Here is a 27,843-nt window from a genome sequence, read left to right as displayed (position 1 = left end):
AAAAAAAACACTTATAGGAAGGATTTTTCCTGTTTAATGTTCTCTCAATGCAGGAGGCTGTTGCATTTCAATGAAATTAAATTAATCTTTAAGAATATTAAATTTTTTTTATTTTTTTCCCCCCATTAAAATAACATAGGGACAACCAACCCCATAGTGTGTGACAATGATGGGGATATTTATTAGAGGGATAAACCCTTAAGATGAAACATCTCGTTTTCAAGGGGGTCCTGGACATTTACATTTTTGTAAATAATATGAATCAAAATGTGCCTAAAACAACAAGGTATAGGACTCAAGGTTCATGATTACATGCTCATAAACAAGCCTGCTCACTTCATCACGCTTGATAGATTTTCACACTTAAAACCACAGGACATCCTGAGACATCTCGACTGTCAAAAACAACAACACCGCCTCTCATCATTTAGGCTGCAGAGTTGCTACATTGTATCGAGATGATTTCCGGTGAGGCGACGCAGCGCGGAACGTTCCAGAGGGACGTGAACTATCTTGACAGAGAAGCGCTCAGTCTTCTTTGGTCGTTTCAGTCTGAGGCTCCCTCTCTGTCCTCCGGTCAGAAAGCACACCGGAGTCACGGAGAGAGGCTGGTGGAGGACTATCAGACAGCAGCACGGGGTAAGAACATGTCCTCTAACTCACACATACAGCTAAGTCAATAAACCAAAACGTTTAATTAACTAAGATCATCTTTTATGAGCTGTGACACAACACCACGTGTTCAGTACTACTAGGCTGGGGCTGATAATTACAATCTTGTTGACATGCAACTAAATGTTTTGCTACACTAATGTACTTCTGTGGATATTTTTCTTACATAACTGCAAAGTTTGTGACGTTGGCTGTGTACAGGACCTTTTGCATGAGGATCAGTGACCTCACTGCAGCTGTGTTTTACTCTGTGAAATCAGTGTAATATATCCCAATAGGGGCTTTCTGTTGTTGTTGTTTTACACCCACAAGGTTCCCCTCATCTGAGCTGCATATGTACTCAGGGTAGCCTTCTTTCAGTGGGTCATATAGCCAACATCAAATTACCCCTGTACCACCTAACAGGCTGACATTTCTATATTTCTCAGCAGCCTGGTATATAGAATATAACTGTTTTTGCCTCTATATGCAAGCTGCAGCCAAAACCACATCACACACACCAGAAATAAGAGTGTGTGTGTAGCCACAATACAGTCACTGCATGTTTGTTTTTGCTTGATTTAATGGTCGCAGAGGCATAAAAATAACATTTACTTTCACTGTCTAAATGTTAGGTTGGACTTTTATGAGCTCATTCATCATATGGGGTTTTTGGAGAGGTGACTGTAAGCAACTACATGAAAGAGATCATCAGTCAAAAAAGCAGACACAAACTTTGAACATACACTAACAATGGCAGACGTAAAATGTCTTTTCTAAAGTAAACATGTCATGATCTTGCAACACGAGCCCACCCAAAACACATACTTGGGGATCATCTTGTTAATCAGATGAAAAAAGACATTATTTATGTAGCATTTTTAAAAGCAAAAGTGCTTCACAGAAAGATGAAATTATTGCATTTAGAGTAGAAAACAGCGTTTGGATACAGGCTTAGATGCTGCAACGTATCGAAGCTGATTTATTGCTAAAATATAGATTGCATCACTTTAAAGTCAGCTGGGCATGACATGAGGTATCTTGTTATCACATGCAGACAGTTGGTGCTTTGTTGTGCATGTAAAAATGCAACAATATGATGCTACAAATTCAAACCCGTAGGAGGAATATTATTAGTTGGCTTGCTTTTATTGCGCAGGCCCATGAAATACGAGAGACACAGATCACCAATTGTACAGGCTAATGCCTGTGTGATTGATAGGTTTAATAACATTACACGGCCCTGGATGTGGTGCACTTGGCGAGCTTGGTTTACTCTGAGGTTATTTATTACCTAGGGGTGATGGGCAAGTGTTCTGCAGGGCGCCATAACAACAGCAGGAACAGGTAATCTCCTGTTATCTGTCTGTGCTGCCGTGGCTGGAAATCTTATTGTAAGCAAGCTTCCATGTGCCACTCCTTCTTAATCCTGACCTTATGCTGCAAAAAAAGTCAAAAGTAGGACATTCGGCTGATGTAAAAATCCCATAATCTACAGTTATTATACAATATATCATTATATATATATATATATATATAAATATGTAATGTAAAGAGAGAGTATCATGGTATGTTTTACGATACTGTGCACGTTGGCTGCTTGCAGATCTAGTGCATGACGGTGACACCAAGACCTGACTGGGTGATATTTGATCATTGCACATACGTCAGAATACCTGAAACGTGCACAGAAGAATGACTTAGAGTCCTCCGTCAACCAGGAATCTGAAGAATTTCAGAGCGGCAGCCTGCATATTAATAACCACGTGAGAGAAAATGCAAGCTCTTTATTATTTTTTTGGCACATGCATGACTAAAAATAAACCAAAAGTGTTATGAATCTAGTAAACATCCCTCGGCTTAGTTTAACAATCCTACTCCGGAGCGGGGGAAAAGCTGCTTGCCTGGGAAAGTAGCTTTTTAACCCTTTATTATCAGGGTGTTTTCTCCAAAGGAAACATCTCTGCGTGGTGAGGGGAAAGACTTTTCCAGTGCTGTCCTGAAGTCAGAGGTCAGGAACTAAAGCCTGAGACAACTTTGTCTTATCTGTTGCCTTCAGGCAGAAACACAGGGGACTGAACATGAAAGATAAAGTGTTAGAGCTGAAGCGGCTAGTTGTATTTATGAATGTTGAGTCATCAGCCCTGTTTGCTTGTTTGCTGCATTCGATATGTGAACGTACAGTCAACATACGTACACCAGCACATACCGTACATTGCACAGGGTCAAGAGTACCGAGGTACAGTATATGGCAGCTTGTGCCACTGCAGTAAACAACCTTGTACACAATAATATAGTTGCGACGTGTGCAGGTATGTTGGATCATATGGAACTGTTTGAACTGTGCTTGCTTGATCTTGTTGTAGTAAGAAGTGTCACCATGTTTACATTTGGCAACGTGGTATTCCTGGAATGTTTTCCCCAACCTCGGCCTTCTCCTTTGGGATTCACTAAAAGGGTCAACTGATTGCTTTAAAGGGATAGTTCAGGTGTTTTGAAGTGGGGTTGTATGAGGAACTTCTCCATAGTCAGTGTATTACCTACAGTAAATGACGGTCAGCACACCCCCAGTTTAGAGAAGCAGACAGGAGTTACCGAACGGGACCAAAGTAATGTGCTGCTTTGGACGGGGTCAGCAGCAAAAAGAAAGGCATCTACCAGCATAGCTGGATACAGTGGCTTCAGTTCCCTGTTCGGATATAATACAAGTATGCACCTGAAAATAAGAATAATGGGTCTTCTTTAAGCTGATGTAGATTTTTTTTTGGGTGGGCCTTTCTTTTAGGTGGCTAAAATATGTTTTGCTGCCGGCCCCCGTCCACAGCAGTACATTGCTTTGCTAACTCCTGTCTGCTTCTCCAAAATCCATCTACCGGAGGTAATACACTTACTTTGGAGAAGTACCTCATACAACTTCAATTCAAAACACCCAAACTACCCCTTTAGAAGAGGAAGTTTGGTTACGCTGTCCGTGTCATCTCTATGTGACGGAGAGGTTTTCGAGGCTGAAAAACAGAAGTTGTATTTCAACAGATACATGACTCAAATCACAGACGTCGACTAAATTGTCACACAGAATGTGAGGCTTAGATCGTCACTCAGATTGTTTTTGGCGTGTAGTCTTTAATCACTGTTCCTCTGTGGTCTCAAAACCACATCTTGCCTCTGCATCTGACTGGCTTACCAATTGGTGGTTAACGGAGCCACCTTCCCTCAGCTGCAAAACGTGTTTACTGCCAGCTTACGTCAAACATGCCCTGTAAATCGCCTCTAGTTTCCTTCCTTCCACTCATGTCCTGTCAGCTTCATGTCTTTTTACACTACTCTTTTTTTTTTTCTTCTATAACTTCTCATCCTGTTCTCATTTTTCTCTTCAGACACAAACTGTCAAACACCGTGCGCCGCGGTACACGCAGCACCCAATCCCAAACACGTTCCAGTTATTCTTGGAGGAATGCCCCTGCACTACAAATAATCGCCTGGTTCGCAGGATCAGTGACGAATTACTGACGCATGATTGTGGTTAACGGCCTCGCTCAAAGGCCGCGGACTCGCGCCGTTTCCAAGAATCGTGGGACTGTGACCCCTCATTCTGTCAGCTTGTATTTGGGAAGACATCTGACCTTTAGGCCAAAGACTATTATTATGAGACCCGCATCATTTCGTAGTTTTCAAAAGGTTCCCAGTCGCCACTTAGCGCGACTTCCAGAAAGTCAGGACGTCAGTAGTTTTTTACAGATTGTTATTCGACGACACAGCGCTCGCTCTCCTATCATTACAGCAAGTTACGGCATGCTGATGCCCTCATGTTTTAGATGTAATTCGTAGTTTCAGGATAAATAGGATTAGGACACAGAGGAGGGAGGATTAAACATGACTCAAGGGACAAAACTTCATAGAAAACATGTCTGATATTAGTCACCAAATATCATTAACAGGAAATGGAAGGCATTCAGCTCAGGGGGGAGGAGGGGGGGAATCTGTGTGGCAACATGTGCACGCACATCTGCACAGACCCCGATGCCAGGAAAGTGTTCAGAAACAGTGATTGTGTGCTGAGGAATGTGTGTGCGACAATAACACTGGTCTGTGCCAGTAGATACCAGTAGATTTGTTGCCCTCCATTGTCGGCCGCGAAGCAGACCACATGATTCAATCGGGGATACTTTTTGGCGTGTAATACTTTTGTGAGGTAAAAGTCAGTTTGAGTAATTCACTGAGCATCCCTTGTTTTGTTAAATGGAACAGCTGGAATGCAGTGTGGAGAGAGAGAAACATCAATATCCCCATTAGGCTCTTTTTGCTTCCAGCTATAGGTCATTTGAAGCCATTTATGTAATTGAAAGTGTCCTAAAAACAATCGTTGTCCTCTTACTCCTCCCCTCCCCCCCTCCCTGTCTGTCTCTCTGTATCTGTCATCACTTTGGTCCTCCATCTTTTGTCCCAACAGTCCTTTTATGAGCCCATAATGTGACTCAGCTGGCCGGGTGCTGCGTTTAAAATTACACTAAAACAGGGAGGGTTTGTATGATTTTATTTGTCGTTGGGTGTTTTAGAGTTGAGATAAAGCCAACATCAGCTCCCTCCTCCCCGGTGTTACTGGGGTTCATTTGCGGGCATCTCGTTTGATAGTTAACGGGAATCTGGTTTTCCAGGAATTCCCTGAAGTGCTTGTGGTGGGAACGTGGTTTTGCCTCAGTGACATGTTTACGTGAAACAAGTGGGAAATAAAAATAAAGCACGGCTCTGCCGCTGGATTGCCTCCCGGTTGTGTTTACAAGAAAATCGAATCTGTCTTCATCAAGTAAACATTTATATTCAGTCACAGGGGACACGTCATGCTCATTTCCAGGTTAATACTTGTGTTTTGAGTTTCTACTAGAACATGTTTACACGCTTTAATGTGAAGCCAAAACATCTCGATCGCCCCCTCCATGTTAGCGGATGGGGCATGGGTCAAACTAAAAAGTCAAAGTACACGTCAAGTAATTTTTTCCCAAAGATAGTTTCTGTCATTTTAGGTAGTTCTTATCACGCTGATGTATGTTCAAGTTTTCATTTTTTTACTGTTAAGTTTGGTTTTACTTACTTATTTGATGCTATATAAAGGGGGTAAGACGTCATGATTGACAGCTGCTTTGAGTGAAGTAGTCGTGCAGCCGGAGGCTCGGGAATTGTACGAGAGAATAGATGTAACTTTTAACTTTCCATAAACGTCACGGAACAAGCTAACAAGTTGTGGCCGTGCTCGGCTCGTGATTGACTCAGACCGGAGTATGGGCTCTCGATACCGCGGCTCCAGCCACCCCAGATCACTACTGCTCAGAATCTGCAATCTGTTGGAGGCAGTGGAGACGTGCCGTCCATCTACATATGCAGTCTGTGGTGGAGGTACTCAGAGGGGGAGCGATTCTACTGAGTCTGCATATGACCTAGGAAGGGAAGCCAAATCTGAATGGCTTGTTGAATCACATGTTTTCTGATCTAGATAGCTCACAGAAAACTGACTCGGTTGTTTTATTTCACAGTTTGTGGGTTGGAAGGCACTCCAGATACCCAAATGGATGTGCACAAGCACTGAAGAAGTGAGTTTTTCATGTGTCCCCGTTTAACATGGGAAGTTGCAAGCCAGAGCATGAAGGAGCGAGACTGAGATTGTACTGAGTTAGAATAAGTATAGTCAGGCGTTTCTTCTATTGTGTGTTGAGGTGTGTCTCTGTCAGGCTGACAGGCAGCTGAGGTTAATTATTACCCTCTTTACAGTGCTGCTACTGTAGCTTAGAAAAATCAAATGCAAAACATGTTTCTGTAGCGCCTTATGTTTCAACTATACCTAGATCTTTGTCTATTAGGGTTAAATTAACATTTTATTTCTTTTAACCAAAATCAGTAATTTGTTTGACCATATAAATTACAGCTATGTTATTTACTATTGAAGGTTGGCTCATAGATGAAAAAGAAGAAATTTGTATTCATCAGCTGATCATACAATCAAAATATAGGATCTGTTTTACCTTTACAAACATTACTGATGTGAACAAACCGTCAACAACATCAGGAAACGTTAATAACTTAGATCATCTAATGCTAGTCCCTGTATTGATATATCTGTCTATCGTTTTTTAAGTGACAGCCGGTTCCAAACTTTGAATCGATCTCTTTCAGTCCCATGCCAAAAACTGTGTTTGTGTCCTACTTCCATTTGCCTGCCTTTCAAAGTCTCTATTCAGCTTCAAATATAGATTGCACAACATCTGTTTAAGAATAACCAGGACGAACGATTGTCTACAATTATGAAGAAACATTTGGTTTAAATAATTGCATTCAGGATTTATGATGGAGTGTATATATACTAGGGTTGTCAAAGTTAACACGATAAGGCATTAATGCAAATTCGTTTTAACGCCACTAATTTCTTTAACACTTTAACCCAACTTGTGATATTTAGGTTGTAGCGGGCTCAGTTTTAAAGCTAGAGAGAAGATACTGGTATTATTATGAAACTAGAGAACCTAAGAAATCCATTGGTACCAACCATGTCATACTAGCTTACTTACTAATGACTACTAACTAACTATTTGTCGAGAAAGACGCTAAATAACGCTCCAAACTTGCGCTAAATTTTGGCGAGGAAAAACTGGCATGGCCATTTTCAAAGGGGTCCCTTGACCTCTGACCTCCAGATATGTGAATAAAAATGGGTTCTATGGGTACCCACGAGTCTCCCCTTTACAGACATGCCCACTTTATCATAATCACATGCGATTTGGGGCAAGTCATAGTCAAGTCAGCACACTGACACACTGATAGCTGTTGTTGCCTGTTGGGCTTCAGTTTGCCATGTTATGATTTGAGCATATTGTTTATGCTAAACACAGTACCTGTGAGGGTTTCTGGACAATATTTGTCATTGTTTTGTGTTGTTAATTGATTTCCAATAATAAATATATAGATACATTTGCATAAAGCAAGCTCATCTGTCCACTCCCATGTTGATAAGAGTATTAAATACTAAACAAATCTCCCTTTTAAGGTACATTTTGAACAGATAAAAAATGCACAATTAATTTGCAATCAACTTAAATTGGCAATCCTGCAATTAATCACCATTAAATATATTAATCAATTGACAGCCCTAATATATACACGTAGAATGTAGGTTTCCCTAGAAAAATGCATGATATATTGGATATTATATATAATAATAATAAACTACTCTCTCTGCAGTTGTGATATTATACTTCAAGATCACAATGTTTTACATTCATTGTTTAAATTTATTAAGATTAACATTACATTTTTAAACTTGGGACTGATATGATTGCTTTTTAGATATTTTAAAATTTGCTTCACGGACTTTTGAACAAATTCAGGAATGGGCACATGCTCAGCCCTACGTGTTATTTTGTTGTAATTTTCCATCATAAATGGATTTAGTCTTGTGTGGATGTCATGTTAGTAGTGCTTTCTAACTTATATTAGCAGTTTAGTTGTAACGTCTGGAGGTGACACATTCTTGTTTGCCTTCTTTGTAAACCTTTGTTATCACACAAGTTTGTAATACCTTTTGACACTCTAACTCTGCTCGCATTTAATGAGTAAACCCTTTAAATTGCAGTGTTTGTATGTGGTGTTAGCGGCCGTGTTGGTGAGGGGTTAAAGTGCCTATCAGGTAACGGTTGCCACGGGCAGCGGCTACAAGCATGTTGTGGGAGGAGGATGTTTTTTCTGGGCTCCTCCCCCCGAGTGTATCATGTCCTATAGAAAAGACACTGGGTGTGAACTGCAACCGTGAAGCTCCCTCCCCGAATCTAAGTGAAACCACATTGGGGAATGCACTCACACACACAGTCACACAATCACTTCCACACACTCTTTCGTCTCAGTGATGCAAGTCGCTCAAGTCAGTGCTCCTTCCTGTTTTTCACTAGTTCCGTCTTCTCTCGTGCCGTGTTTGCATAGACTGGGCTGAGCAGGAAGTCCAGAAAAAAAAAAAGGTTTGCCCAGGAAGAGACATAAAACGGTTAAAGAGGAAGAGAGGAGATCTCACAAGGGCTTTCGGGAGGACTTTTGTTGTTGGTGTTGTGACGTTTGACACCGGCAGGGGTATCTGCCATGGGGGCTGTGAGAGGTGTTGTCGGGGTTGATGGGAAAAGAACGGTGCTTTTTGAAAGGAGAGGACTGACGCACTGTTTGAGAGTCAGCTCGGTTGTTTGAGTTGAAGCACTCCAACCAGACAAACCAGATAGCTCCTGATGGATTTTAGAGGGAAACCCTGAAGCCTCACACACACTTCTGACACACACACATCAGTGGGAGACTAGAAAGAACATGGAAACACTGAGGGAGTCTTTTCTGCATTTAACTTTTCAGATGTCATCGTATAAGAGAGCCACGCTGGACGAGGAGGACCTGGTGGACTCCACCGGTGATGACATCTACCCATCGTCACCTATGCAGGTAAACACGCAAACATCCTGATCTAAGTATGGGCTACTCTCAGCGCTGTGTTATTACATACAGTCACTTTTGAAAAGTGTTAACTGGTGCACAGGGTTGTAAATCAATCCAATTCCTCATGAAGAGGAACCAGTTCAAGTAGAAATGCAACAATCATTTTTGAATTACTGGTTCAACATTCGTCTGATAATGTTTTTTGTTGAAACATCAGATACTACTTGATTTAACGTCTGTCCACAACTCTTTTCTTGTTGAAATGTTGAACCATGCTTCTTTGGAGCTTCCATACATAATATGTTACAGAGGCCAACCTGCTAGGCAGATGCTTCATGCTGCACTGCGGAAGGAGCTTAATGAATGTAGTATAGGGGCTTTTTTAAAGCAAAATCTGTAAAATTCATCTTTAACTTTATTTTGTGCTTTCTCTCCTTTTTGGCAAATTAACAAAATTACACTCAAAACAGGAGTGTAGGGAGTTGGAGAGACAGTCTGTAACCATAACTATATAAAATACGAAACAATATTATCATATGTATATTAGTGCAGTGGTTAGCACTGTCGCCTCAAAGCGAGAGGGTCGCAGGTTCAAACCCGGCTTGGGGCCCTTCTGTGTGGAGTTTGCATGGTTTCCCCATGTTAGCGTTGGTTTTCTCCGATCTCCGATACCAATATGTCATTTTTAAATATCACGGTTATCATCAATACCGGTGTATCGTGACACCCCTACCGTGGGTATTTTTTGTTTTTTTTAACCATCTTCTTATACTTTTGTATATCATTTACATGAATTTTTGTTTTTTTAATCAGTCCGTGACATCAGTGTCTGGTTGATGTTCAGTTTATGGGCCCTTTTTTTGCAGAGTCAGAGAAATAACGAGTCCAACTCTATTTTAAAAACTTTGAATAACACGTGCAACTGTTGAAGTTAGGTGTTATCTCACTGTAAGATCTTGATAATCTTATTTAGTTAAGATTTATGTATTCAGATATTCCCTTTGAGATCAACATCTTTTACAAAAGAGCCCTGAAAACAAATGACATCACGCACAAACACACTACTTAAATCTTTAAATGTTTTGTAACCGTTATGATTATGAGGATATAGTGGATAAAGAGCATTTTTGGCCTGAAACTGCATGTTCAAACAGCAGACACACACACACACAGACTGCTTCATACTATCCAGCTGTTGTGTAGTTCATCCTAAAGAACTTAATCCACAAGTCATGTACCGCCAATTTTTTTGCCACTTAACATATTGTATAAGTAACTGCTGTATTTTCACATCTTTTCTCTGTTACCTTATCTGTTATTTATGGTTTTATAAAGTAAAACTGCTGGTTTGCTCAGGGGAACTTTTCAATGGTTTGATCCTTTTTCTTCTACTTCAAAACAAGCAGCTGAGATCATTCAACGCGGTCATTCCTCACATACTTTATTTGACCAAAAGTATACCTGAAGAGTGCTTTGGATTTAATACTTTGACATAATCCTGCCAATCTCATTTTACCGTGGTTTTCAGTGTAATAAAGCGCGGTTTCAATAAACTGCAGATGGAAAGTTCTCAAGCTTGGCAGTGTGATTTTCTCAGTTACAGAAACACAGTTTTGGTTCAAACCAACCTAACGTGCTGAGCTCCAGGGATTAAGAACCCACCGTGGCTTTGGCATTTGATTCAGCCGCATTAAGTTTGACTGTTGAACTCTCATCCAAGCTAATAACGGTAAATCGGATCCTTATATATACACTACAGGGGTAATTGACTTCCACAGGATGCATGTGAGGTCCAAGTCCTGGCTTTTATTTACAGCGGGGACACTCAAAGACCAGCCAGAGTGCTAAATACGCCCTGTGGAAGGCTTGCGAGTGGCCCTTGGAACCATTCCTGTAGGAAATAAACACCCTTGGCAGTTTTATCTAAAGCAACATTCATTAGAAAGCGCAGTAGCCGTGTGTGCTGGTTCAATATCCACTGCACCAATCATTGATTTTAAAAAATGTCCAGCCACTGACCACAAAGTATGCCGTTTCCTCTAACTTAGTTATTCTTCCCTGTTGATTTTCCGAGAAGCTTTGCAGCAGAATATCTATTAACTGGTTAACGTTGCCCCTGGCTGACTCTTTTGTGGTTGACACTCTCATTGTTTATAGGTGAACCACAACAAAGCAGATGTGGTTCAACAGGAATATTGTGTCTTATCCCAATCTAGGGCAAAAGGAAAATCTCCTGTATGAGTGCATGTTAAACGAGAAGAGAGGGAACAATAGAAGAATGCTTAACCTTTTCTGTGAAGGAGGGTTGAAAGCGCCGCGATAGAGGAGCCATTGTGCTTTGAAACCAAACCTGTCATCAAGTCCCTGAGAAGCTGTTTTGACTATAGAAAGAAATTTTCCACACGGCATTAGCTCAACAAAGAATGTGTGTTTAAGTCATTTTTAATATCTTTTAACCATGATAAACCTCTTCAAAATTGTCATATTTGACTAAGTGGATTAAATGAAGTACTTTAAAGTGTGTTTTTTTTTGTGTGTTTGTGTGCAGGTGACTCTTCTGCACGGCCGCGGTCCCACATGTTGGTCAGACAGGACACCGAGCGAGAGGAGGCTGCTGTTTTTATTGTGCGTCGTGTCTGTGGGCCTGTTCATATCTCTCATCACAACCGGGGTTTTCTACAAACAGAGTGAGTTTGGAGTTCTATTGAAACTCAATAGTGACACACACTGAAAAGAAACACCTGCGCTCTCCGTGAACTCGTCTGACATGGGGAAGTTTTTTTTAAATATATCGTCAAATCAAAAAGTATTTCCTAAAAGAGGAAGAATTTTGAAATAAAAAGATGCAAACAAAAGGAGAAAGGCTTAAAGGAATAGTTTGACTTTTAGGGAAATACACCTATTTGCTTTTATCCCAAGAGTTGGATGAGAAGATTGATACTACTCTTGTTCTGTCCATTGAATATGAAGATACGGCCAGCAGCTGGTTAGCTCAGCTTTGAGTGAATACTTGAAACAGTGAGAAACAAACACAGTGAACAAACCAGCACCTCTAAAGATCACAAATTAACATATTATCGCATTTGTTTAATCCGCACAAAAAAAACAAAGTTAAAGCTAAGGTTGGTAATGTTCTTCAAAAACATGTAATGATTGGACGGCCTACCTGCCTGTCCACCTACCTGCCAGTGCACTCATTGTGCGCCACCGGAGTCTTACACAAGCTGCTATCTTGATAGCTGTGAGTTCTAACAATAGCCATGTTCATTGTTTATGTTCATAATGATTATTTTGAGGGATGGCTTTGGAGGAAGGTCTCAAGTGACAGGCTTTGTTGTCGACTTGGCGACTTTCTCGAAATGTTCACTACCCCTATTTATAATGATAAATAAAGCTAGGTTGTGTCTATAAAGCTACTGAAGGCAAAAGAGGTATAAAAAAACAAAAGTCATTAAAAAGGTGCCCTGGATTTTTCTCCTCTATCTACCCAGCCTTAAAAACTGCAGGGCTGTGCTATTTAATACAGTATATGTATTTATTTATTTTAAACCAAAGCCACACCTTGAGCTAAGCTGCCTAAAAACAACTCTAAATCTCTCCCTCGAGCTTGTTCATTATGGAAAAAGGGCTTGTGGATTTACCATCACATCCAGGCAGACGGCGTCTCATCTGTGCCGGTTTCCTCAATTTTATCATGGGAAACCAATGCCACTTCCTCCCATTCAGAACCGCATGTCAGATCACACTTTGAAATAATAAAAGGAACAAGGATGAATTCTCCTCGGAGCACTAAACCTCATCGCTGCTCGTAACTTCTGTCTCCGTCTCTGTTTCATACCTTATATGGGCAGATGAAAGTCTTTTACAGTAAGTCCAGCATTAGAGGTGAGCTGTCACCAGGACTTGCACTTCTCTAAACACTTTCTTTAGTTTACTAAAGCTCTTCCAGTTAAACAGCTGTTGTGTTTAGACTTTAAAAAAGCCCCTTTTAATCGCTTTCGATTAATAATATTCTACACAACACACAAAAGGAGCAATGACATTAATCTATGAGCCAGTTAAATACCCTTTTAAAAGCAAAGTGACGGACTTAAACTTTAGTTTTAAAAAATCTAGGACCCTGAACCTTTATCTGGCAGTCTATCTAGTTGACCTAACCTCATAACGGCAGATGGTTTATCACACAGAACGATCTGAGAAGCCGTTTTTGCTCTTCTTTCAGTGAAGAAATACTCTCCAGTTCTGATATAATTGATGCTATCGCAGTATCTACACTAACCTCTTCAGGAGCCGCCTTTGTTGTTTAGAACAAGCAGTTGCCTCTCTGTGTCGTCTCACACACACGCCTAAGCCACGTCCGTAGCTGCAAGTAGCTCCTCAGAAGACTCCGATTGGTCCGTGATCTAGCTTGCTGCACACAAACACCATAGTTGAAGCCTGACTAGATGGATTTTCATATGATATGTGACCCTGCGATTCTCGCGTGAGAGAATCCAGCTGCAGGGCTAGGTAGGTTTACTTATTTGTCAGAAAATTGCATAATCAATGTGTCAGTGCCTCCGACAAAGACGAGATCGTCAAGCTAATTATTTGAATGGATTCTTAAGGAGAGATATTCCCTCCAGGTTGTTTATCTTGGCTGTAACTTCTTATAAAATAACCGTTTCCAGATGGTCTGAAAACTCACATGTATTTGGATGTCCTACCATGAAATATTTCTCAGATTATCCACAGTGGTCCTCAGAAGCCGAGGGTTTAAAAGTGAACTATGAATTAAACATGGTTCTTTTTAAAATTCCTTTCTCCTGCAGCTCACCCGGGTCTGTGTCTAACCGAGCCGTGCATCACCGTGGCTAGTGCGGTCATGGGAGCCCTGGACCGATCCGTAGACCCCTGCCATGACTTCTACAACTTTGCCTGTGGGGGCTGGGTGAAGAGCAACCCCCTCCCCGAGGGCAAGTCCCGCTGGGGACCTTTCAGCAACCTCTGGGAGCACAACATGCTTGTGATGAAGCATTTATTAGGTAAGTGTTGATTGAGTGTAATTCAGTGTCCTCAGCTGCCTTCACCCCCAGGCAAAGGTGCTATGTGTTTTTTCTCCGGCTCATTTTCCAGAGCTTCATTCACGTTATTAATCTTACATCTTATTATTGGTCAGAAAACACGACGATGAAAGATCTGAGTAAGGCTGAGGAAAAGGCCCAGCGATATTATCAGGCCTGCATGAACGAGGCCAAGATTGAAGAATTAGGAGCTAAACCACTACAGGAGCTTATCAGCCAGGTATTTCACACATCAAATACATTCATATCATTTCAATCCTTCATTTCTACTAAAAGAAACCGCGCACCCAGCGATCTCTTGAGTGTCTGCCTAAACGCTGCCTGTTTCAGATAGGAGGATGGGCCCTGACCGAACCCTGGCACAAGGACAACTTCCAGGAAGTTTTGCGTATGGTGTCGGCCAACTATCGCACCTCGCCTTTCTTCACCGTGTTTGTCAGCACCGACTCAAAAAACTCCAACAGTAACATCATCCAGGTGAGGAGGTCAGGGGTTTTGTAGACGGGCTGTTTTATTACATCTCAGAAAGGGCTTTTTCACTGAAACCTTTGATCACATCCCAATAAACTTACTACCTTTTAAATTCATCACATTACATCTCCATTCCCTCCAACACAAGAGAGGTCATTCCTCTGCAGGGCTTCCTGAGAGCGTAACAAATGGCAAAGATATGATCTTCTACTTTTAGCCTGCCTGCTGCCAACGCAGGAATGAAAACAAAAGGCTGTTTGTGAGGGTTGAAATGGAGGCCGAAACTGAAAGTCACAATATGTTTCTCTTGTCTCTAGGTGGATCAGTCCAGCCTGGGGCTACCCTCACGGGATTACTACCTCAACAAAACAGCAAATGAAAAGGTACTGTGAGCGAGGTGTTGGTTTCACAGTGGTTAAGGGCGTACAAAGTTGGATAGTAGAAGTGAAAAATATTAAAGCTGCATTCAGTAACTTTGAGCAAAAAATAATAAAAAGTTATTTTTATAAAACGGTCATTATATCGGTAGGGCATGAGAAAGAAAATCTTTGGAAAGAAATCATGTTCCTCTGTGTCCTCCTAGTGCTCCTAATGGCATTTGCAAGATTTCACTTTTTACAGTGGGAGGAAGAGGAGACGTGTCGCCCATCTTTATATTCATTTATATTCAGTCTATGATTGAAATCTTGCAAATGCCATTAGTAGAACAGGAGGAACCTGATTTTTTACACAGATTACCTGTCTCATGCACTAATGTCAGGATATAGTGACAGTTTTATGAAAAAAACAAAATATTATTTGCTCAAAGTTACCGACTGCAGCTTTAAACCTCAAGTCAGGTCATCAAATCAAGATCTGTAATTTTCTGTAATGAGAATAAAAAAAAAGAAAGAAAATTTAGTTAGGAAAATACCCAAAGGCTCATTGCCGATGTTTGCTGAGAAAGTCAATAAATATTAAAAAGAGAAATATTTCAGCTTCAAGGGAAAACAAACTCTGCCAAGTAGCTTGTGTTTGCATAGTTTAGGATTACTTTCCTAATTGAATTTTAACACACATACACACCCGTTGTCTCCGCCTCACTGTGCTGCCTGCTTGGACTCTGCAGTATCTGACGGCATACCACAACTTCCTGATGGAGTTAGGGGTTCTCCTGGGTGGCTCCGAGGCCACGTCTCGGACGCTGATGGAGGAGATTGTGGACTTTGAAACTACCCTGGCCAACATCACAGTCCCGCAGGAGGAGAGACGAGACGAGGAGCTCATCTATAATAAGATGGAGGCCAAGGATCTGACAGTAAGTGTCCCCACGGTTTGATCTGCCAACACAACAGTATATAACACTTAAAGGGATAGTTGCGGTGTTTTAAAGTGGGGTTGTATGAGGTACTTATCCATAGTCAGTAGTACCAGCACGGGAGCAAAGCAATCTACTGCTGTGGATGGGGGCAGCAGGAATACATATTTTAGCCACCTAAAAGAAAGGCCCACCTAAATCAATATCAGTTGTTTTTTTTAGGTGATCCTTTCTTTCAGGTGTCTAAAATATGTTTTGCTGCCGGCCCCGTGCCGACTGTCAACTGCTGTGGATAAGTACCTCATACAACACCACTTCAAAACACCTGAACTATATTTAAGAGAATAATCTTCTACAAATAATGACTACTCCTGCGATGTACCAAAGGAAGTGAAAAGCTATATAATTTGAAAATGTCAGAAAAAATGTAAATCATCAGGTTGTGGGAGTGTAAAGAAACTATGCATGCTTGTGTTCAGACTTTGTCTCAGTGTTTGTTTCAGTGTGTGTGTGTGTGTGTTATCTGTGTCTTTGCAGACTCTGGTTCCTGCAGTGGACTGGATGCCATACCTCACAGAAGTTTTTGCTCCTGTGCCGCTCAACGAGTCAGAGCCGGTGGTTGTTTATGCCAAAGAATACCTCCAGCAAGTTTCTGAACTCATACTTAAAACCAATAAAAGGTCAGCCTCAATAGTTTTTCCATTTATGCGTCAAATGCAGGTTTTATGTTATACTGTATGTGTGTTAATGTATTTACGCTGTTTACATGTATAAATCCTCCTACTGAAATGCACAATGGTGAGCATTCTGGCAGGCAGATGGCAACAAAACAATGAATGTTATATTTCCTTTTTCAGCCTACTCAACAACTACATGATAATGAAGGTGGTGAGGAAGATGGGGTCAATTTTGGACCAAAGGTTCCAGGATGCAGAGCAGCGCTTCCTTGAGGTCATGTACGGAACAAAGAAGGTGAGAGATGACATTGTTTACCGTCACTATAATCCAGCATGACGCAGAGAGATCTAAACACAGAGGTGGGATTAAGCAGATAAAAAAATGGAGCAGATTCTCATCCAGATAATGTATTTTTAGCAGCTAGTTTGTGAACTGGATACATGTATCAAAGTTTTGTCCTTCTGCTTTATTGGCTGTTTAGAAGTCCAGTATATACAGAAAGAGGAAATGGCCCAAAGCCAAACAGCTTGGTTTGGAGAGCTTTTCCCTTGACCGCTTGTTCTTGTGTGTGACACTTGGCAGACGATTCATTTTTACTGAATGTAGATAAATGGAAATTGGCACCAACAGAGGAGCAGAATTTTCACTTCATTTTGACAAGACAACTACAGCTGTAGTCAGCGCCCTGCTTTCTTAATCTATATGCAAACAACGAACCTGGTTTCCTTATTTAGGGTAAGAGGTTTAAAGAGAAATCTGCTTAAACAACTACATTTCTGCTGAACAAACCTGATTCCTATATGTGGAACTGTGTTTCAAACATGGTGTTTATGTTTGCACGTTTGCAAGACAAAGACCTGGGGCTAGAGCAGCAGTATGGTAGAATGAAGGGAAACATAATTACATTTAGCTGTATGACCCTGTATCCAAAAAAATAATTACATACCAACTGAAATAAATAAACCAGTTTAAATAAGTTGGTATCCACAACTGAAGTTTCACATTTGTGCGCAGTAAAGAAAACTTGTGATTTTACTCTATAGATCATATCCTCTTTTTGTGTTTAAAGGTACAGTGTGTAGGATTTGGAGGCATCTAGTAGTGTGGTTTCAGATTGCAACCAACTGAGTACCCCTACGCTCACTAATAAAAACATAGTAATGAATATTATATTCCATTTCTGCCAATAGATCCCCAGAAATCTTACACACTTTATGTTTAAAAATGCTTCAACCAAAAAAAAAACAATAAAGACATGTACATGTAAACATAGTCAGATGGTTAATGGTGAGGCTAAAAGGTCAGTTCACCCAAATTAGTCATCTAGCCATGCAGATAGTTTTGACCTTTCATGCTTAGGTTATGAGATTGACCTCTGAGATATTAGCCTCCCAAGAACAATAGAGGTGAATGGAAATGTATTTTCTGCGTTCAAGACATTGAAAATGTACTTTTAAAACATTCAACAGTGGCATGATATCTTTCCAGGGACAGTGACCTGGTTACTCTGGATAACCCGCAGACCTCATTGTGATCATATCTGGATTATCCAGAGTGACCGGGACATTGTTTCTGGACAGAGACGTTGTTGATGTTGAACAAAATTCCATTCAGCTTCATTTTGGTGGATCGAACGTAAAAATATATATATACGTATATATATCTTAAATCTGACAGATATTCAAACCAAAATAAGATGCCACTACACTACAGATAAAAGAGAAAGCATGTTTATTGTAATTGGGTGAAATAAGAGTTTAATTAGACACATGGTCAAAGATATTCAGACTTTAACACATCCTGTCTAAGTGTACATTAATTGACTAGGCAGCAAGTTGTACCATCTCAGTGAGTAACTGGCTCCGGTGACCCCTGCCCTTATCTGAGCCAGATCATGTTTCCTCAGCCTTCTTCCCAACTAAGGTCAAGCTTTAATAACAAACCCCAAACCTTGCGTGGGTGTCTCTTTGTGTGTCTGTTTTATGTTTTTCTTTTTCCATCTGCGCCTATGTGCACGCATTTACAACTTGCTGTTGCTTTGCTCAGAACACTCGTCATTTCCTCAGTCCGACCTTGTTTCCTCTTTATCTATGTATACATGCATCCTCATTCGTCCTTGTCCTTCCTTTCACCCGATAATAACTTTGTCATATAAGGACTGTGTTGTTTTTTTTACATGCAGTCTATGAATTAGCTGGTGGAGTGTGAGATTTGATTTCAAAGTTAAGATGTAAAATCAGTTTTTTAAGATGGTTGGAGACACAGCTGTTGGAAATAGATATTATGTGTATTTATGTGTCTATGTCTTTTAATTGTAAATATGTGTATAAGCAGTGATAAACAAAATGCAAAATTGCCAGCAAAATTCTAGAAATTGTGGTCACAAAATAATAAAAATAACACAAATAATCAAATTTGCATTCACTGGGGGAAACCTTTCTGTTTGTGAGCTTAATCAAAGTTTAAACATGCAGGACTAGAGTATGTTATACGTTTTTGTAGGTTTAAAACATTGATTTTTAACAAATTCAGAAAATAGCAAAACATATAACTACACAGATAACAATTCAAAAGCTAATCTTGTCTTACTGGGTAAATGACGCCGTGTCAAAGAATAGTTCAGCATGAAGTGAAACTGCCCTTTACAAGTTAGGATGTGAGTCTTTCCCCCTACTGAAATCACTCCGCTCTGTTATTCACTTCCAAGTTCTTGGTGGTCTGCTCGCCTGCATTGCTTCTGTTCTGAGTGTAAATGGCATGTGGGGTGTCCTGACCGTTGCCATTTTGTCTGAACAAAAAAAACAAAAAAAACACCAGTCAGTCCTTTAGAGAGAACACTCTGTCTCTCAGCCCACAGAGAGATAACAGCTCAGCTTTGTCTCAAAAACACTGAGAGCAAAGGTCACACATTTCTCAAGAAGATCACAACCATTTTCTTTCATTTGTGTTGATTTTATTTTTTAAATGAATCTTCTACAAAACGGTTCTTTAGTTGTTCTACGTCATTGGATTTGAGTCTATTTTAAAAAAGAAAGAATATTAAAGATTATTTTCACGGTGGTAGTTATAGTTCAAATGCCTAAAACCTGTTCTAATATAGTTTTGTTTTGATGTCTTAAAATGTATTTCTAAATGGAAAATTTAGAAATTATTCTCTGGCAGGAATACAACCAATAGAGAGTGTAGGTTGCTACTTCACATACAGTATAGGTAGAAATCCATCCATTTGAAATGCACTGGGCAAGAAGCAGGAACAGATTGGCCGGGTCGCTAAACTATCACAGGGCTTTGCAAGAGAAATAGTGCACTATCTACAAAAAAACCCACTCACGCCCACTAACATCTGGCTTTTGTCTTTAGTGGGAAAGGTTACGATCGGTATTCATTCCTGGGACAAATGACTCTGCAGTAGTCGCGGGTATTTATCGGCTCCAGCTCTGATCAGCAGTGATGGAAACATGACACCCGGGTGGCTAATTTTCACCCCATTTCAGGCGCGATGTTATGTGGCACGCGTTGAAGTGAATATATAATAAATCAAATCAACAGTGATTTGGACAATTATCATAACTTATTAACGTACAAAACATACAATTAATTTGCTCTCCTCAAAACCACCAGACTCCAGTTTCAATAATCACCAACTGTGGTTTGAGAGATTGACAGAGAGACTGAATAAGTAAAAGATATAAAAAGAAGTAACTATCGTAACGTTTTCACTGTTTACTAACTCTGTTTTCCAGCGTGTTCGTGACACCAGGAAACAAGCAGAAAGGCACACTCGTCTACTTGTAGCCTACTGGCATAGGAAAGGAGTCTAACGCTTATTTTAGCGTGTTTTCCTGTGTTTAAAAAACCTGCATATACGTGCTAATTTTGTTGAAAAAAAGGGTATAACTGTCATTTTGCTACTGTGCCACAATCCCTACAGTTCTCTCCACCTACACACATAGCCCACGGCTGAATGGTACAAGTCCACCCACGTTTTTGTCACGTTCATTCTGGGAAACGTAGGAAGTGACTAACTGAAACAGACAAAATGGATTGAACTAAATATGACACACTGAAAGAAAATCACATTCCAAATGTTATCAAACAGTGACGATGCATTTTTTCCTTAACATGTCTTGATGTGTTGGTTTGATGTTGCAGAGCTGCACTCCGCGCTGGAAGCTGTGCGTCAGCGACACGGACAGCGCCCTGGGCTTCGCTCTGGGAGCCATGTTTGTCAAAGCCACCTTTGCTGAGGACAGCAAGGCCATTGTAAGCGTTTCAAAGTCCTCCCCTCACGAAAAAGCTGCTCCTGCTGTGCGAGATGATGGGCCTCTGACCTTCTTTTGTCTCTTCTGTGCTTCAGGCTGAAGATATGGTTGGAGACATTAAATGGGCATTTGAGGACAGCCTGAAGGACGTGAGCTGGATGGACTCTGAGACGAAAAAAGCAGCAAAAGAAAAGGTGGGAGGAAGACATTGTGTAGCTTTAGGGACATTTACATCTGAAGGAGTTGTGTTTTTTTTTGTGCTGACATGGCTGAGATATACAGTACTGCCACCTGGTGTGAAAATATGTCTTTTACAGTTTCTTTTTTTTTTATTTGTCACAGGCAGATGCAATATACAACATGGTCGGATATCCAGAGTTCATCATGAACGCCACAAAGCTGGACAAAGTGTTCAATGATGTAGGTAAATGTGCAACTGTATTATATGTCCTGTCCCTTTTATTTATCACATAATATCTCACTAAAACACTGAACTCCATTTCTCTATCACTTCCGATTCCTCTCTCTTTTAGTTCGAGGTGGTGTCAGAACTGTACTTCCAAAACGTCATGCAGTACTACAACTTCTCAGCCAGAGTGACCGCGGACCAGCTGAGGAAAACTCCCAACAGAAACCAGTGAGTTGCTCCCAGTAAACCCTCATCCCTCCACCGCCCCTGTTGTCCCCAGAGAGGAGGCTGCACGCTCCGACGGGGGACACATTCCCATTACGCTGACTCAGCAGAATACTGCTGCCATCCACAAAATGTTCCCAGGCAACCAACTTCTCTCCGCTGAACTGATCCTTGTCTCTAATTAGGCTACGGGGGAGGGGGAGGGGGAGGGTACAGACGATGGTTCCCATGCCTTTCAAACCGATCTGCATTCAGCCTGGCACAGCAGAGCGGGCAGAATCCATATTATATTATATCCATATCCATATGTTCTTTGTTTTTTTCAGGTGGAGCATGACCCCTCCGACCGTGAATGCATATTACAACCCAACCAAGAACGAGATGGTTCTGCCTGCAGGAATCCTCCAGGCTCCGTTTTACAGTCGTTCCTGGCCTAAGTAGGTCTTCTGCTTTGCACTTCAGGTTCACTAAATCATGTTTTTGTTATATAGAATAGAATAGAAAACAAGTGGAAGATAGTATTTTGTTCACAAAACCATAAAAGCAGCATAGAATAAGTATTAAAACACCATTGAAGTATAAAACGGTACTGGTAGTAAAAAAAAAAATACAACGAACCAGCATCATCCACAGGAAATGTCATTTAGCAGCTGTTTTCTAACTACACATGAGAGTCCTGTGGTGTGCCGCAGCTTGATAATCAGACTAAACTGCTATTTTGTTTGACTTCATTTATTCATTTTACTTGAATATTCAGTTTGATTTGATTCTATTTGAATAGCTGAACAAATCTGAGATGTGGGCAGCTCACAACTCACAGTGACAAGAAAAAAATAGTATCACACATAACAATCCGTAAAACCACAAATTGTCACTTACACTTCGGTTGTTATACAGATTAAACAAACTGTTTAAGGCTTGCTGTTTGCTCCTGTTTCCAGTCTTTGTGCTAAGCTAAGCTAACCAGCTTCATATTGAACGGACAGATATGAAAGTGGCATCGATCTTCTCATCTAAGTTGGTTTTTTTCGAAGTGTTTTTCCCAAATATTGTTTCCTCAAAAACGTCTGCTTTAAGCATATTGTGGGCCATACACACAAATGTTGAAAAGTTGTTATCAGGGTTATAAAGATGTGCTTCATGTTCAATTTTACATTCTTTAGAGCTCTTAACTTTGGTGGAATTGGAGTCGTCATGGGACATGAACTGACTCATGCTTTTGATGACCAAGGTTGGTAAAACGTTTTCAATGTTAAAGGAGACATATCATAAAAACTCACTTTTTCAGTGCTTGTCTTCATACATTTGGGTATCTGGAATGGCTTCCAACCTGCAAACTGTGAAATAAAACAACCCAGTGAGTTTTTTGTGGGCTCCCTAGATCAGAAAACATGTGATTCAACATCCTATGTTGCATGCAGGTTTATTAGAATATGCTGCCCACAGTTTGAGACCTTCGGGTGCGTTCCAAATCTATTACTTTTTCATTTTACTTTTTTCCACTGCCCTTACAAAGCACGTCCTGTAGCATCCAGTATGCATACAATTGGGACATACTACTTTGTCATAACATTGCATCTTGAACTTTGACCCTCTTGCTCATATATCCGCTGGGGCTTAGCATTGTGGGTCAGAATAGCCAGAAAAGCATGCTGGTTTACATACTGCAAAATACGACCGGCTGTAGTAGTAGGACATACTGGTATTTTTGGCATATTGCATTTGACATACTATTTATTGGGACATACTAATTATTTGTCAGGCATACTAAATAGTATGGTAGTATGGATATTTGGAACTCAGTAAATTTCAGAGCAAACTGGGCTTTTTCCGGAGGGGGTCTTAAAGAGGGCGCTAAAATGGAGCGTTTCAGACAGAGGGTGAATACAGGTATATTCAGACAGACAGTATGAGAAACATAATGTGCTTTTTGAACATTAAAGCATGTAAACATGTTCTAGTAGAAACCCCAAATACATGTATGAACCTGAAAAAGAGCATGATATGTCCCCCTCAAACAATTTACATTTCAGAGGATGACAAATAACATTGTCCCTCTGATACTAAACGATTGGATTAATCAAATGTCTTGAAGCATTATGTGGCAGAGAATACAGTAATATTTCACTCTTTTAATCAAAGGGAGGGAATACGACAAAGATGGCAACCTGCGTCCCTGGTGGAAGAACTCTTCTGTGGAGGCCTTCAAGAAGCAGACGCAGTGCATGGTGGAGCAGTATGGGAATTACAGCATCAACAAGGAGCCTCTGAATGGAAGACAGACCCTGGGAGAGAACATCGCCGACAACGGTGGACTCAAGGCCGCCTACAAGGTCTGATGTCAGATAGGAATCATAAGTAACCTTGAATGCTTTCTATGTGTGGTTAAAACATGAGGGCACGAGTGGCTTTCTGTCGCTGATTTAGACAAATGCTGGTGCAAGAGAGAAAGTTCAGACCACTGCTGTTATGTTTCCTACAGCACCGTTGTCAGATTGCATGTTTACAAGGTCAGAAAAACTATCACGCAGATCTCACATTAATCCCCCGCATTAGTTTATCCTTCGATGCCGTTGTGGGTCACATCCATTCATCTGTATTGGAAAAAAGCAGCTTGTCTGGTTTACAGTGAAGCCTGGAAATGCAACAGGTGGTTATGAGTGGCCTTGTCAGCCTCTGGTTACTTCTTCACATGCACACATTCTTTCCATGTATTGAAAGGTCATGAGCTGTGAAGCAGATGAGCAAATCATATGGAAGTAAAAGCAGCCCGCATGTGAACCAGAGGGAAATATCACTGTGGCTGTTCTGTTTACTCTTAGTCTATACCATTATACACATTCACATGAGCAAAAACAGTGACTGCATGTGTGTAACATGATCGTTTGTTGATTCAAAGGCTTATGTGAACTGGATCAAAAAGAACGGCGAGGAGGCCACGCTGCCTGCCCTGGGAATGACGAACGATCAGCTGTTTTTTGTAGGATTTGCCCAGGTCTGTATCATTCCTATTCTCTCTTCTAACTCGATCATACCGTCTGCACACTATAATACCACTGCTGTTTGTACCGTGTTTCTTAAAGCTCCCCTCCAGACATGTTTTAAGACATATGAAAATACTATATGGTGTCATAGACATCTGTTTCTACGCCCTCTCCCTCTGTGAAAAATCCATAATCTATGAATATGCAAATATAGTTCATTTCCAAAGTTTAACTGCTGGACACAAGATTCCTCCCAACTTCACTGAAAAGTAAATTCTCTGTGTTTGTGCCCTGGAGGCTTCAAGTTTCCACATTACATTTGTATAAGTTGAATACCAGACTGTGGTTGGCTACAGACTAGTTGAAAATCCTGCTCATACGTATTAAACTCCGATTCAAGGTGAGCACAGAGAAACTTTCCTCCTTCAGCAAATAAATGTGGAAAAAAAGCCTCCAAGTGTCGGAACTGCTCATACTGTACATCGGTCTGCACAGTGAAGCTCAAACATCACAGTGAAGGAACAAGAGGAAAAACACATTTTTGACTGGAGGGGACTTTAAGTTAAATATCAGAATAAAACAAGCCCAAACATATACGAATCCTGGACAGAAAATTTAAAATTAATAACCTCAAAAACACTTATGAGCTGTAATGACAAGAAATGAATGCTGATATGAAATAATGATTACTTTAATTATCAATTAATATACCGATTACTTTTTAAATTAATCGTTTGGTCTTCAAAATGTCAGAAAATAGTACCCATCCCAGTTTCTCAAAGTCCAAGGTGATGTCTTTAAATGTCTTGTCCAAAACCCAAAGATATTCAGTTTAATACGGTGGTTCTCAAAGCGTGAGGCGCACGTGACCGGGGGAAAATGTGACACGCAATTAATGTTTTGATGTCGGAACATTAAACAAATCCTCTTTTTATACAACCATGGTGTTCATTCAGACAAGTAGTCTGTAGGTTTACAGAATGGGCAGCTTTGCAACAAAACATTGTGCTCATCTGATGTTAATCAAAAGAAAATATGACGAAGTAGGGCTGCACCAAGTAGTTTGTAGGTTAGTTCATAGCGTTGACATTGTAATTATTATTAAACTCACAGAAACATTATCCTACCTTACACCTTCTCTTCCCTCCTCTCTCTTAATCACACACAGAGGGAGCAATGTGGCGCTGTGTAATTGCCTCAGTCCTCAGTCCAAAAGTTAAAATTTATTGAATTAAAAAGAGAGATGTAGTAATTTCCAAAATGCATGTTTTTAATCCAACAAAATATTCTGCTTCAGTCCATAGTTTTCGTCGTTCAGCCTTTCACAAAACAACAGTTTCACTGCAGTTAAAAAACAGTCTTCTCTCCTTCACACACCTGTATTAACGGGGCAGTCTAGCAGCAGTCCAACAGCACCATAAATTACGTTTATATAAATATAAATAATAATGAAGGTGGTGGGAGGTGAGGAGAGACCAGTGTGTATTTTATGTCTGAAAATTATGGAGTTTGTAAAATATTTCTTCCTCCAAAAGGGGGAATGACAGAAAAAGTTTGAGAACCACTGGTTTAATATGATATAAAACAGAGAAAAGCAGTACATCTCCATATTTGAGAGGCTGAAAACAGCATTTTCTGCCATTTTTGCATGAAATTATTTTTTGGATCGACTAATTAATTTGTCGACTGGTCGTCGCAGCTCTAGAAAAATCATGAGCGGTGCAAACAATTCAGGCCAATCTCTTCAGAAATAACTTTTATAATTCTTCACAGAAATCAGCAAATAATTTTGAAGGACCATGCGGAAAAAATGAATCCCTCATTTTTTGTTTCTTTATCCTTTTATTATTCCTGCAGGTATGGTGCTCCGTCAGGACACCCGAAAGCTCACACGAGGGCATCATCACAGATCCTCACAGTCCGTCCAGATTCAGAGTCATCGGCACCATCTCCAATTCACGCGAATTCTCAAAGCACTTTGGCTGCAAAGCAGACGCTCCCATGAACCCTAAACACAAGTGTGAGCTCTGGTGATGCCTCATTGCTCAGCCCTGTTTGTCAGCGAGGGGTTAAATGGACGTTTTGGGAGAATAGATTGACAAAGTCTCTCCGGATGGGGAACCCAAGAACCACTGAAACTCCTATTGCCTTGTCACTGCTTATCAGGCTCCTTATAGGACACAATGTGCCTGCTCTGTGTGGAGGATTGCAATCTTCAGTGCTTCTCCACAAGGACTGTTGGTTTAGCGAACCGCTTTTCCCCAACTTCTGAAGTTAAATGTAGCTATGAATGCGCTTTTTGAACACTGGAAACCCAATAAATGGTTACAGAAAATGGGGGGACCACTCTCAGATTTTGTGAACAGCTTGTTTGTCACATAAAGTGATGAATATTTTCTTTTCCCTGTAACTCTTCACTGTGCTTGGATCTGCTCCAATTGATTTTATTGTATTTTTATTTATGGAAAAACAATATGGACTGTTAATTAAGAATGGTATAAATATGTTTTAATACAAAACATTTTTGTGTACAATCTGGTCAAATTGTTATTTTATAGAGATATTGACGTGATATTTGTCTCCCATTGCTGCCGTTTCATTTCTGTAATGGAAGACCAATACAAATCAGAAACAGAATGGAGGAACTAAGAAATGCACAGCAATAACTTTAAAGCATAATACATACAAAAACATATTTTTTCATCCAGAACTTGGTTGTATAGGCTAAGCTATGATGTGTCATACCTGTTTTTATGAGTAAGAGTTTGTCACAAATTATTTTGTATAGTAAAAACCAATCTTAAAACACGTTTGTCTCATGTCCACAATTTGTTTAGTTGCTTGAACTCACAGCCACATACACACACATCTTTTGGTTGCACAGAGATAGTATCCACTGCCTCAGATTGCACTACTTAACCAATTACAGTAAATTCAATAGAAAATTGTCTTGTTGACTTGCAAAGTCGCCAGAAGAACGATAGATGGCGCTAATAACACACAGATCCTTAGTCCTGCTGGTGGTGCAGAGTACAGGCCATGAACTATTCTGTGTAAATAGCTATATACTGGTTGTGAAGCATTTTTGGCCAAGCATACACGCAAATTACTTGAAACATTTGTGCAACTTGATGTAATTAAAAATATTTTATCTTGTGTGTTAGCATTTGTCAATGACATGTTTTGTTTTGTTTTTTATTTACATTACTTTAAAGGTCCCATATCACGCTCATTTTCAGGTTCATACTTTTATTTTGTGTTTCTAGTAGAACATGTTTATATGCTGTATTGTTCAAAAAAACCTTTATTTTTCTCACACTGTCTGCCTGAATATGCTTGTATTCACCCT

The 27,843-nt window shown here is 40.4% G+C and overlaps 1 protein-coding gene across 2 annotated transcripts; it reads left to right on the top strand.

Annotated features, from left to right (window-relative positions):
* The first annotated feature begins 517 nt into the window (after positions 1-517).
* Positions 518-27,303, top strand: ece1 (endothelin converting enzyme 1). 2 transcript variants are annotated; one of them, XM_037764129.1, is made up of 19 exons: positions 518-639; positions 9,025-9,111; positions 11,654-11,792; positions 13,917-14,129; positions 14,264-14,388; positions 14,499-14,645; positions 14,957-15,022; positions 15,748-15,936; positions 16,474-16,616; positions 16,794-16,908; positions 20,767-20,877; positions 20,972-21,070; positions 21,219-21,296; positions 21,410-21,513; positions 21,837-21,947; positions 22,674-22,741; positions 23,653-23,843; positions 24,410-24,505; positions 26,352-27,303. In XM_037764129.1, exons 2-19 carry the CDS (start codon positions 9,025-9,027, stop codon positions 26,526-26,528), a joined length of 2,259 nt encoding a protein of 752 aa, XP_037620057.1. In that variant the 5' UTR covers positions 518-639; the 3' UTR covers positions 26,529-27,303. The 2 variants fall into 2 exon arrangements, with proteins under 2 accessions (XP_037620057.1, XP_037620048.1); XM_037764120.1 differs by lacking the exon at positions 518-639 and having other exon boundaries at positions 8,530-9,111.
* The last annotated feature ends 540 nt before the right edge of the window (positions 27,304-27,843 follow it).

Source organism: Sebastes umbrosus, chromosome 1 (genome assembly GCF_015220745.1).
Source record: "Sebastes umbrosus isolate fSebUmb1 chromosome 1, fSebUmb1.pri, whole genome shotgun sequence".
Classification (NCBI taxonomy): domain Eukaryota; kingdom Metazoa; phylum Chordata; class Actinopteri; order Perciformes; family Sebastidae; genus Sebastes; species Sebastes umbrosus.
This window is presented reverse-complemented; position numbering and strand designations above follow the sequence as displayed.

Bases quoted from the DNA above. Each gene is read 5' to 3' on its own strand.
- ece1 (XM_037764120.1), top strand. From the start codon at position 8,983: ATGGAAACACTGAGGGAGTCTTTTCTGCATTTAACTTTTCAGATGTCA. The intron at 14,130-14,263 runs GTAAGTGTTGAT...ATTATTGGTCAG, and splicing joins TGTGATGAAGCATTTATTAG to AAAACACGACGATGAAAGAT. The intron at 14,646-14,956 runs GTGAGGAGGTCA...TCTTGTCTCTAG, and splicing joins CCAACAGTAACATCATCCAG to GTGGATCAGTCCAGCCTGGG.